The 13,938-nt window shown below is 39.1% G+C and overlaps 1 protein-coding gene across 1 annotated transcript in view; it reads left to right on the forward strand.

The window, feature by feature from the left end:
* Nucleotides 1–13,938, forward strand: part of LOC124721524 (muscle calcium channel subunit alpha-1-like) — an 857,532-nt gene that overhangs the window by 345,645 nt on the left and 497,949 nt on the right. The window contains exon 4 of the mRNA XM_047246542.1: nucleotides 9,457–9,596. Within this exon, the coding sequence (XP_047102498.1) occupies nucleotides 9,457–9,596 (140 nt within the window). The remainder of the gene's footprint in view (nucleotides 1–9,456; nucleotides 9,597–13,938) is intronic.

Genomic DNA, 13,938 nt, shown 5'->3' on the forward strand with positions numbered 1-13,938 from the left:
CAATACAGTCATAATTGGGATCCGATCTTAAGTGGGGTGCGGCTACAAATCGGGGTTTTCAAACTACGCGTCGCGACCTTACAGTGCTTTCATAAAAATAACAATTTGGGTTATTTTCGTTTTGAGCAAAGAAACAATGTATGCGCTAGTTCAAACAGCCAGCACGCCGGCAAGTAAGTGGTTAGACTTGGCCACTGTTTCTATGTTTCGGTACAGTGTATCGATACGTGGAACTGTTTCAGTGTTTCGGAACGGCTGTGGTTCACTGTTTCGAAACAGTGGTGTTTCATTCCGCCCCTGTCTCGGATAACCGGACCAGATTCGATCTCGAGCCAGACACAGAAACTGTATCGTTGTTTCAAAATAAGGCTGTTTCAGTCCACCTGTGCTTGGAACGGACTAATTGTATCGGAACAGTGATGTTTCATTCCGCTCTGTGTCGGGCGAGATTCGAGCTCGGCACAGGTACTGAAACACAATATACCACTTCGTGAAACACTTTCAAGTGTGTCGAAATCTTTTTGACAAGCAATAGCATGAAGCTTAAGATATCCGAAAATAAAGCTTCGTTTCTAGCTGACTGTCCTATCCCGAAATGGCGTAACATCTGCTTTATAAACACTAACCAAACAATAAAACAACGCGTACTATTCACATTCAAAATAATAAATATGTGAAAATCATTCAGTTAAATTACACTTATTTTTATAACATACGCTTCTCTGTTCATGTACAGTAATCATATTAAGAAACGCAGGTAAGCCTACAACATTGTGAATAAAAAAAGGCGTAGAGTGACAGTTATTAGACATATATACATATTTGATGTAGGTATAATTGCAAGCAATCTGTTTGACATATCACTGATAGTGTAATGGTGAACGGGAAACGCTGGGAAGCATGGTGAATTTATAGTAACGGTTCGAAACACATTGAAAGACAAAATTTTTTCTGTTATATTTTGTTATTTATTCGAATTATTTGGCATTATTTGTAAGGCTATAGTCACTGTGCCTATTATCCACAATGATTCCCTTTGTGTGCATGGAAATTAGCAGGATGGGTATATTAGCCTACCTATACTAACGGAATGTGGGAATCCCAGTAGCATATCCGTTGTTTCTGCAGTTTGCTCCCACCTCCAGTTCCGTTCGTGGTGGTTCTTCTGTCTTGAGCTATGGCTGTCCTCAGCCAATTGAAAAGTATGAAAGTCACACGACACGAAAGCAGCGCATTTGCTGCATGAAATACGAAACTGCGAAGACGCCTAAGTGATAGTTTCATACTTTCTGCGATATGATTAGCGCTATCGCACCTCATTCGTGTTTATATGGACATACCTATACAGTAGACATTCAAGATGATAAAATGTGTAGGTTTATTAAATTACAAAACACAAACTGTTTCACTGTTTCGAAACAGCGTATCGAAACATTACATTGTACTGTTTCATTTGTTTCGAAACAGTTACGTGTTTCAGTTTGCCCATCTCTAGTAGCTCATTTGTCTTTATTCAGTAACAATCCGTTCGAAGGTCGGTTTGTAAGATGCAGATCGTCTGTGATTGATTTACGTCTATTGTGGTCTGCCAGCATGGACAAATTTTTAAATGTGAGTACAAAACATAGTATTTCAAATGTATCATGCGGTTCTAAAGACATGAATAGACAAAACGTAGTATTTCAAATGTATCATGCGGTTCTAAAGACATGAATAGACGAAAATGCGGGAATTGACGACAGTAAATTTACGTGGATTGCTGTTGGAAATGAACTTCCACAATGTGTCCGTTGTTTCAAAGGCCTAGCTAAGCAAGATTACTTTCTGAAGTACTTTACAGAACAACTTGAGGAGCACAATTGGATCAAAGATCATTTCAGTACGGAACTTCCATCAACACTTACCACTGAACAACGGGGGAAATTTATTGATATTTGCTTCAGACTTCACATTGAAATCGAAGTTTGTTTCCTTATCACGGCTTGAGTTTTGGAGCTTGGTGAAAGATGAGTCTCTGCAATAGGTACTGGCCCTTAAGAGTTTTGATACCTCTTGCAGCATCCTACTTATTACCAACCCAAAATATATCGCGAATTAATGTGGGAAAGAGATGAGAGTCACAATTTTCAGTTTTGTGCCGAGATGTGAAGAACTGATGATGAAGCATACAATCTCATTCTTCCGATTGATTTCGTTGAAAGAATAAGGTGGAATTTCGATTAAAATGTGTTATGTCAACAGTTAACAAAGAAATAACCACTGTTATTAATGTTTTTTTCGAAACATGAATTCAATGACCCAACATTTTGAGTCGGATGCCATGTGTGGAAGTAGACACAGGAGTTCATGTTCAGGTTTAGGGAACTATGGGCCCAAAAAACACTGCTCCTATGCGTTACTCAAATTCGTATCAGCGTTCTAATTTTTTTTTCTCGTTTGTGTACAACATTGTGACAAAATAGGCACACTCTTGAAGCCTTAGTTCCCATTTTGCAAGTTGTGCTAATGGGCCTTTCAGGATTGGCAAACAAAATAGAGAATGACAGTCTGGTGCAGTAGTGAATGGCATGCCAAATAAATTTGGGCGGATAGCCCAAACAGCTTTTAAGACACTGGTTATAGGTAGGCCCTACTCGGGAAGCAGAAGCCCACATTTTCAGCAGCTTCCTCGATTTTACATGAAATTATACTGCCAATGTTACTGTGCTATTCCTACACTACACATACATTGCACAATGCTACCATGGAGGATATCAGCGCATGCTCAAGTATAGAGGCAGATATGTATTGCTCAATCGCTCCGAGAAAATTTCGTGTCTCACTACAACTGTATTCCTCAAGACAACTGAAGGTGTGTGAAAGAGGGCGCTTTTTGTACCTCTGTCACTTCCCACTTTTCCTGTTCTGGTCATGAATGGTCAATGCAAAGAGGAGGATTGTTGGGATGTGTGGGATGTGTGATCTATATGTCTGATTTTACCTCCCTGGTCGTGATCGATTGAAGTCGGATGACTTCGTGCCACTCTGGAATGTTTACGGTTGCTGCCAATATTAGCTACATAACAGTATTGTGCGCTGTAACAATAAGGTGCCGTTGGGAATCTAGTGTTAATTTGTATGCTGTGTTGTGTATGGTCACTGCTAATATTGTGAACTAAAGTGAGTGAAGAGCCCATACAATAATGGGTCATTCTGCCAATTTATGCACAATACATTACACCTGTTTATATTGCGGGCTCAACTGGCAGTCCACGCAGCAAGTTCGATCCTCTGCAGGTCTTTCTGCAGGTCGGTAACATTTTTTGGTGTTGTGACTTCTCCCTATACCGTACATCATTATGATTCGCGGAAAGCGTCATGGGACTTTCTATGTAATCCGTAATCTACCTATATTGTGAAAAGTAATGCCCCTATAACACTCCCTTGTGGTATTCCCAAAGTTACTTTATGTCTGAAAATCTCTCTCCATTGAGAATCCCATGCTATATTCTATTTCCTAACAACTGCTCTGGCGAATCACACAGCTGGTTTAATATTCCGTGTTGTCTTACATTGTTCATGAGGCAGCTGTGTGAAACTGTTTCGCGCACTTTGTGGCCGTTAAGGTACAACGGCATCAACCTAGGCTCCAGTATCTACTGCTGCCAGGGTCTCGTAGGCTAACGGAGTGAGCCGTGTTTCACAAAATCGTTGTTTGCGAAACACATCTCTCTCTCTCTCTCTCTCTCTCTCTCTCTCTCTCTCTCTCCTCTTTTTAATGAGGAATTGATGACAATGAAGTGCCCTTGTGGCACCTGTAGGTAAATCGCTTGGGGATGAGATGTGGCTGTTCACAGTATCTCTTGCATTGTTTGTGATGCGTCTTATTTTCGCTGGCATGTAACTTTCCTTACGAGCTTGATTACAGCCTACCGCTTCCAGACTGATTAAGCTTCTTTGTTCGAATGAGAGTCTGGATCGTTGACTGGAACTCGTCCGATCTGTCATGATATAACATCATCTGCAGTGGTTCACAACCAGCAGAGTAATTGTTATGGGAACTGTTTGAAGCAGTAGAGTCAAGCTACTTTTCCTAAATTTCCCAGCCTGTGATCACCTTTGATATTTGCAAGAAGTTTCATCTGAGGATAACACTATGGCTGCGTTCTGGAAGTATGTCAAACACAAATCGTTGTTCACTACTGGCCATTAAAATTGCTACACCAAGAAGAAATGCAGATGATAAACGGGTTTTCATTGGACAAATACATTATACTAGAACTGACATGTGATTACATTTTCACGCAATTTGGATGCATAGATCCTGAGAAATCATTACCCAGAATAACCACCTCTGGCCGTAATAACGGCCTTCATACGCCTGGGCATTGAGTCAAACAGATCTTCAACACGATACCACAGTTCATCAAGAGTAGTGACTGGCGTATTGTGACGAGCCAGTTGCTCGGCCACCATTGACCAGACGTTTTCAGTTGGTGAGAGATTTGGAGAATGTGCTGGCCAGGGCAGCAGTCGAACATTTTCTGTATCCAGAAAGGCCCGTACAGGACCTGCAACATGCGGTCGTGCTTTATCCTGCTGAAATGTAGGGTTTCGCAGGGATCAAATGAAGGGTAGAGCTACGGGTCGTAACACATCTGAGATGTAATGTCCACTGTTCAAAGTATCGTCAATGGGAACAAGAGGTGACCGAGACGTGTAACCATTGGCGCCCCGTACCATCACGCCGGATCATACGCCAGTATGGCGATGACGAATACATGCTTCCAATGTGTGTTCACCACGATGTCGCCAAACAAGGATACAACCATCATGATGCTGTACACAGAATCTGGATTCATCCGGAAAAATGACGTTTTGCCATTCATGCACCCAGGTCTTTTGTTGAGTACACCATCGCAGGCCCTCCTGTCTATGATGCAGCGTCAAGGGTAACCACAGCCATGGTCTCCGAGCTGATAGTCCATGCTGCTGCAAACGTCGTTGAACTGTTCGTGCAGATGGTTGTTGTCTTGCAAACATAGCCATCTGTTGACTCAGGGATCGAGACGTGGCTGCACGTGCATGCGGACAAGATGCCTGTCATCTCGACTGCTAGTGATACGAGGCCATTGGGATCCACCACGGCGTTCCGTATTACCCTCCTGAACCCACCGATTCCATATTCAGCTAACAGCCATTGGATCTCAACCAACGCAAGCAGCAATGTCACGATACGATAAACCGCAATCGCGATAGGCTACAAAGCAATCTTTATCAAATTTGGAAATGTGATGGTACTCATTTCTCCTCCTTACATAAGGCATCATAACAACGTTTCACCAGCCAATGCTGGTCAACTGCTGTTTGTGTATGAAAAATTGGTTGGAAACGTTCCCCATGTCAGCACATTGTAGGTGTTGCCACTGGCGCCAACTTTGTGTGAATGCTCTGAAAAGCAAATCATTTGCATGTCACAGCAGCTTCTTCCTGTCAGTTAAATTTCGCGTCTGTAGCATGTCACCTTCATGGTGTAGCAATTTTAATGGCCAGTAGTGTATTTGTTAACTGAGTGTTACCTTCTCAACACCGGTTTTAAGAGGTTGGGCATGTTTTTGATTCATAATCTTCAGCACAATGCCCCACATACCACAAAACATCATTATCTTTGGCTAACAGTAAGACATCTGATATCATGTAAATGGAAGATTCAGTCAGTGAGGACGAACAAATTTACCCAAAAATGACAATTATATAATTTCCTGACATATTGGCAACTTCTCCCCACAAACTCCTAACCGTGGCTGCCTCATCTGCAGATGGTGCTAGAGAATCGCTGTAATGTATTGGAGAGTGAATTTGACCAGGATACAGCAGTTCATTTCATCCTGCAATTCAGCTGTAATTTTTGCAGTTCCTTGGGTGGAGGGGGACTGCTGTATATTATTGTAGAATACTCATTGAACACTCCTCATCTTGACAGTAGTGAATGATTTACACAAGGTGTACACATTGGAGCCATTCTAGTGTGTTGTCCCCTATCTGTCAGATATTGCAGCATATAACTTGGCAACATGGCCATTCACACATTGTTTTCTGGGAAGCATCACTGTTTGTGTTGCATACTGAGGCAGTCATTAAAGATGTGAAGCTACAAACATTGTGGGATTCACCAGTGTCAAAGAGTGCTTTCAGGCCATGATTTGATAATAATAATGATAATGATGATGATTACATGTGATTCAACAGCCTGATGCAAGTCTTTCAATTGGATGCCACTTTGGGGACTTGCATGTCCCTAACGTACTACAGTAATTCTAATGGGGAAAGTTGATGTAATAGTTTAGCGTGGAGTCTGAACTACATGTCATTTCGGGTGATTCTTCACATCCTTGAGAGGAGAGATTAAAAGCAGACTGAAATATTCCATGCTCAAACCAGGATTTAGTTCTGTGACCATTTGGTTTTCAGGCGTGCACTTTACCACCAATCCATCATACCTGACTGGACAGTGATGAAATCCCTGAGTGGATCAGACATTGTTCACCCGTAAAAGTATCTTTTGTATAAAATATCCTACATATGTCTGGAAAGGGCATTCAGTAATGGCAGATATGTGTGGCAGTGGTAATGTGCAAATGTTTTCAGCAGTAATTCATCAGATGTGGAGAGGATAGTCTTGCCAATATGATAAGTCTCTGAGTAAATGATGGGGTAGTTGTTTGAGGAGTCAGCATTTGCTAGTATCTGCGACCCCAGTCTGACTATGGTGAAATCCCTGAGCAGACTACACAGAATTTATGGTGAGAATTGTCTGTTGATTACCAAATACACTGTATGAGGCTTATGCAGGCAGATTGGTAGCATAGAGGTGTTGTAGAGTTGCCAGTAGTGCATCAGCATTCTCGGCAGGGAATTGTCAAACATAGGAGGACTAATTTTACCAACATGATTACTCTAATACAACTAGATTCCTGGATTTGATGGTATTTTATAATTTCAATCTACACTTAGCAGGCGTATTGCCTCAGCGTGATGGCACGACTTGGCAGATGTGCGCTGCTGTGTAGTCGTCATTCAGACTGCTTTAAACTGATTTACTCCTGCAGCTTTCAATATAATCACAATAATATCAATGAGTCACAGTTGGAATCAGCCAACTAAAACAAATCCCTGAGTGTATCAATTTGTAGTGATATGAAATGGAACAATTACATAGTCTCAGTTGTAGGTAAAGCAGTCTATTGGTAGAATATGAGGAAACACAATATGTCTACAAAGGAGACTGTGTACAAAACACTTGTGCAACCCATCCTAGAATATTGCTCAAGGGTGTGGGATCTGTACCAAATAGGGCTAAAGGGGGACATTGAATGGATATAAAGAAGGGCAGCATGAATGTTCACAGGTTTGTCCAACTCATGGGAGTGTGTCATGAGGATATTGAAAGAACTGAATTAACAGACATTTGAAGATAGATGTGAATTATCCCATGAAAACCTATTTACAAAGTTTCTGGAACCAACTCTAAGTGACAAATCTGGGAATATATTGCAGCCCCCTATGTATTACTCTTGTAGGGATATGAAGACATGATTAGGCTAAGTACAGCACATTCGGAAGCATTTAAGCAGTTGTGCTTCCTGCAATCTGTACATGAATGAACTGGGGGATAGCCCTAATAACTGCGCCTCACATTGATATGCAGATTACAGTTATATGTGTAGTTTTTACGTAAAGCTTTATTGGCTTAGTCTAATTTGGATTCATTGTGTGGAACAGTGCCAATACACTGTGTGTAATTATATTATTGCATATTCTTCCATTGCCTAGACTCTAGTCCATTGCCTGGACTAGAGTCCATGCTTCATTTTGTTCTCCTAGCAAGTGAAGTTACTGCTGGTTCTTGTCTAGGTGTACAGGACAATGACGCAGCTTTTGAACCTGTCGTCTTTGTTGTTCTTGAACTAGTGCTGGGCTGTACTGTACAAGTGAAAATAGATTGTAGTGATGCGCACAATATCACACTACCTATAGTATTGGGTGACTGTCAATTCCCTTTAGTAATTTAGCCAAATCTTGATGGTGTCTCCCAAAGTCACTGGTGTAGGCTTGATGTATAAATGGCTCACTGGCATTTGTGTATCCGTCAGTCTCTTCCTAGGTGGATATAAGTAACAATGTGCAGCACGTATGTGGGTGATTTAGGCTATGGCTATTTTATAGCCCCACTGGAATGATAATGGCATCAGTGTACCAAATTACCAGATGCCTCGTGTCACGTTTTCCCCAGAAATCTGTACCAAATGCACCATTAAGTTATCAGTTAACACTGGTTTATCATAATTCTGAAAATTCTCAGTTGACAAAATAAGTGGAGTGTATATTTTTTTGCTGATTTACTCGTTACCTACAAATATACTACACTTTAAATTCATTATATAAACAGTTTTAGCAGAAATTTGTCTCCAATTTTCAGTGGGTTCAGAGATGTTGACATATGTTCTGTTGAGTATGTATGACTGACATAGATGACAAACACTCATAAGTATGATGTTTGAATCAAATAAGATGGTATGCCAAGCTGGATGACTGTTATTAGCAAGTGTTTTAAATGGTGCTATTAATGTTTATATGTGTTACAAATTTATGCATGTTGTAATTTAATTTTGCGTGTATTTTTGAAGAAAAACATAGATTTCTACTTAAAAACAGAGTACTGCAATAGAATCCAAACTTCAATAATATCTAATGCTTGGAATAATTCCAACAGTCACCTTTGTTATAGAAATTTGGCTGTAATACTAACAGAAATACATAGCACAAAAGATAAATAATTTAAGGAGTTACCAATAACAACTATCCAAATAGTAAATACCAGACAGACACATATGGAAATATAACAAAATGCATAGATTGGAATCACCACTTCATGAAAACAATAGAGGTGGTACTGATTCTTGAATTTTAACACTATATGTAACTCATTAGCTCTATTCCAACTTCAAAATTTAGTTTATATTGCATTCAGCATAGCAACCCATATCTGTAGCACAAAGTTCAAGATGTTGTGGAAGTATGATACTCTGAAGTTGAGCCTTTTCATTTTATAAAAGAATTCAGTGATTGCATTTGTTCACAGTTAGCCATAGCACTGAAATTTTCTCAACACCTCTTTATGAAATAGACTTCTTCCCCTTCTTATGTATGTAACTATTGACACTATAATATTGTATCATTTCTTATGTTTTGTGAGTTACTCCAACTTGTCTGTCATGGATGGACACTGTAATTCCCTAGTACTCAGATATTATACAGTGGTATTCATGACCTACTAACCTGAAATAGTACTGTAGTGGAAATATCACAATTCTAATTTACTTTTCTTAACACAGTATTCCCATGTTAAGTTACCTACATTTCTGTTAACATGTGTTATCATTATTGTTTTTAATACTGTATGTTTTTCCATTTCAGGAAAAAATTGAAAATGTCTTTTTAGGTATATTTACAGTTGAATGTGTGATGAAGGTTGTAGCGTATGGTTTAGTGGCACACCCTGGAGCATACTTGCGGAATGGCTGGAATTTATTAGATTTTACTATTGTTGTTATAGGGTGAGTTGTAATATTAAAAATATTCCATTTTAAAAATGTTCATTTTGTGACTTTTTGGTACACATTTGACAAGGTGTTTATACCAACAGCATGTTTTGTAGGACAATTATCTCAAATTAGCACTAGCTATAAAACAATTAACACATTCAAGACTGGCCTCATTCCCATGGATGGGTGCTGTTTTTAACACATTTTTTAAAAAATTGCAACTTCTTGACTGTAAGGTAAAGGTAAGACAAGTTTTGCATTCTGACTCTATACAGTCCAGTCAGGCCTGACTAACCATTGTGTCATCCTCTACCAATCATGTTATTGGATGCAGTATGGAGGGACAATGGTCAGCGCGAGTTTTGTTGACCTTGTAAACGCTACCAATCAGTTGAATGGCTCCTTTGTTAGCCTCACGAGGCTGAGTGCTCCCTATACCAGTCCTCCAAAAAAGCAATAATCCCTGGCAGTAATGAGAATCAAACCTTGGCATGGCAGTTAGCTGCACTGACCACTCAGCTACAGAGGCGGACTTTGCAACTGTGAATACAATAAATTTGTATGATGTTTCATTTGAAAAGGTGAAACCTGGTTTATCTATTCTTAAAAATCTTACTATGAAATGCTAAAATTAGCAGATCATTTTTATAAATAATTTTTCTGGGTATAGTATGTCATGAATAGACAGGCATACAAAAATCTACATTGCAATTATGATGCCACCAAAACATTTCTTTCTGGCACATTTTTACCTTCTGGCTCTTACTAATGTTAGAATACACTTTGTAGACACATGTTTGAGGCAGATTTTTTTTGGTAGGCAGAAACTGAAAGCAATAAATCATTGAAACACGTCAGCCACTCCCTTTACCCCCTTCCCATTCTTGCCCCCTAATACTTTTTCCTTTCTTCTCGTGTCCTGTTACTCATGTATCACACACATTCAAAGAAATTCTTTTCAAATGAATGCTGCAGGAATAATAAAATAGTCTTGTTCATCAGAAAGAACCATATTAAATGAACCACATGAACAACAACTATCAAACACCTCACTAATCACATAAATCAAAAAATAAAAGTGATTAAGAAACAGATTATTGAAGAAAAGCTAATTTAACATGTTTACAGTCTTACAAAATTAGACCCATCGGGGTAGCCTAGAGCGCTAATGCGCTGCTTCCTGGACTCTGGTAGGCGCACCAGCCCCGGATCAAATCCACCTGGCAGATTAACGACGAGGGCCGGTATGCCGGCCAGCCTAGATGTGGTTTTTAGGCAGTTTTCCTCATCTCACCAGGTGAATACTGGGCTGGTCCCCATGTTCTGCCTCAGTTACATGATTCATAGACATTTGCAGATGTTCCCACTATTTCATGGCTTACACTAGACGCAGACAGCTGGGGTACATTACTTATGTCCGGGGGGGGGTCGGAGTGGCGGCAAGAAGGGCATACAGCCACCCTCTGCAACTAACATTGCCAAATAGGATAACAAGGCCAGCCCCATGCTGAAGCGGGAGAAAGGCCTAAATAAAGAAAGAAAGAAAGTCTTACAAAATTTGCTATTGTATATGTTGTGTTACGATTATGAAAACAGCAGTCACTACTTGAGTACAACACAATTTATATTTACAAACTCCTTTCTAATATGTAATGTGTGTTTATTATTAAGAAATATTATATATGTAAGTTACATAACTGAGACCAGATATTTTGATAAATTGTGGAAGGAATGCCTAATAAGATATTCTTTTACTTAGTTTTTGAGTGTCAAGGGATTTTCAGTACTACATTTGATGTCACCTAGTGACATGTTAGCTAATTGATGTAGCATAGCGCTTTACTACTCATTGTTCTATTGGACATAGTATTCACTTGTTTCCCTTCTCCATTTGAAATAACTCATTATACTTGAACCTATGGTTTAATGTCAATTCCAAAGCACAGTGTCACTATCAAGGTTATCCAGAGCATGCGTAAACTTTTTTCTTATTTATTTACTTCAATGATGACCATACTGCATGCATTGAAGACAAACAATGAGAGCACTCCAATGACAGAAAACTTTAGTCCCACAACTGTTTGTATTTTGTAGCTTCATTTAATCCAGTAATAATAATAAATAGATAATTACATACATTTAGTACATTAGTTACATTAATATATGCAAAAGTAAAGTGGACTAGTCACTGAAATTACATTATATTACAATTCATCTATTCCTTCATATGATTTAATTTAATACAGGGCATCTAACCAGTAATATATTGGTTGTTTAATTGCATGTTCAGGAGAATCTTGTAAAACTAGCTGAAGTGTATTAAATAATGTTTATCCTCTGAGTTCGCAGCTGTTTATTGATCTTGACAATCTATGGTATGTATAAACTTAACGCCCATAATCATGTAATTAACTCTGCACAAAAATACATTTAGCACTAAGAAAGAAACTATGTTATACAGCTTAATGAAACAAAATATTTCTCATTTGCCGTTGTTTGAATTGTCCACCTCCACAGTTGAGTGGTCAGCACAGCTGACTGGTGTGTGTGGAGGACCCGGGTTCTTTTCCCAGTTCTGCCAGGGATTTTTCCTCAGTAGATGGACTGGAATGAGGTTCATTCAGCCTCATCATGCTAAGTGAGGAGCTTCTTGTCCAAGTAGTATAGGCTCCAGGTCAGGGTACCTAACGTTGGCTGGGAGAGTGGCATGCTGACCTCGTGCCGCTCATGTTGAATCCAGTTACAGAACTGACGAAGGATGACACAGTGGTCAGTTGGTACTGAGGGACTACCAGGGCATCTAGACAGAGTTTAGTCTTTAATTGTTTGCACTGATGTTCAAATAAAACTAATACTTTCAAATAATTTATAAAGTTACTGTTAAAATCTTTCCTTGGATGAAGAACAGTTTCAGTTGCAGCCTATTGTTAGTGAACTCGGAATCAGTTCCCTACTATTTTTTCACTTCTGTATGTATGTAAAAAAATTGACACACACGATTGATAAAGACTTATTATAAATGTGCAAGGGTCCTATTTGAGTATATATAGCTTTTAGCACATTAGCTCATATACACAGTATTTATTTATTGCTGATATTAATCTGCATGTAAATTTCAAGCTGTCTGCACACACACACGAAATAAATGCTATGAGATGAACAGCAATGGCATTTTTATTCAAAGACAATAATTACATTGAAATTACACCGATACCTGATGGTTCTCTGGACCTTACAAAAGGTGGTACACCGTTCTCGATAGGGTTTTGGTCATCATGGATGGCAGTGCATACTCTTAAAGTGCCAGTTTCATTCTGCCAGTATCTACATTACCACTAGTATGAGATTACATAAACTGTATTCTGCTTATGTAGAGTAAGACAGAAAAATTGCTACGTGTTGACAAGCACCAGCAATGATCTGGCAGTTGTCTACCTTGCTGGTGGAGGAATGGATCACCCTACCATAAGAAGTCCTTACCAACCTTTCAGTCAGCATGGAAACATGTTGCAGAGACTGCACTGTGTCCATGGTAATCACACACCCAATTAAGAACCATGTCTTGTATTTTGTAATGCCCAGGGGACAATCATGAATCGCAGTGATTTTATTGTAATTATTATCGTGGAATAAAAGTATAATTTCTATTCATCTGATTGTGTATTTCTTTCACTGCCTTCTTTGTGTGATCCAGGTTTAACTTTTATGATGCTGTGTTACTAATCAGGGACACATCATGTGAAAAATACTTTATTCTTACATTTTGCACACCAATGTACAGTGCAACATTTGCACGTATATCAGATGGAAGAAATTATAAGTGACAGAAAAATCTTAGGACTGACTGAGAATTCAACCAAAGAACCACACATCAAAGATGTAGTACAGGATGAGAGCTGTGTTCAGAGTATGATGATGTATCCAGTTGTTGTAATTCTGAACATCACTCCACATATCAAATTACAACCCGTTACTTATTGTTGCTCTAATTTCCCAACTTTGTTTAATGATTTAAATTTTCAAGGGACTACATTGTGGGAGCAACATCCCCCCCTCCCACCAACCCCCTCTCCCCTACACACGCAGACACACAAAAAATTGTGCCTAAATTATAGGAAAAAGTGTTTATTTTATACAAACAATAATAATTTCACCATCACCACGAAGTACTACTAAAGAAAGAAATAATTAACGTTTTAATTCTCTGTAATCTTGTCTATATGATTCAAGGCTGAAAACAGTAATTTTCATGTAAGTGTAATATCATGGAAAAAGATAAGGAAATCATAAATTCTGTCCCCAACCTTGTTATATGGTCACTGAAATGTCCAGTACTGCTTTGTAAGTGCATGTA

Source organism: Schistocerca piceifrons, chromosome X, assembly GCF_021461385.2.
Source record: "Schistocerca piceifrons isolate TAMUIC-IGC-003096 chromosome X, iqSchPice1.1, whole genome shotgun sequence".
Lineage (NCBI taxonomy): Eukaryota > Metazoa > Arthropoda > Insecta > Orthoptera > Acrididae > Schistocerca > Schistocerca piceifrons.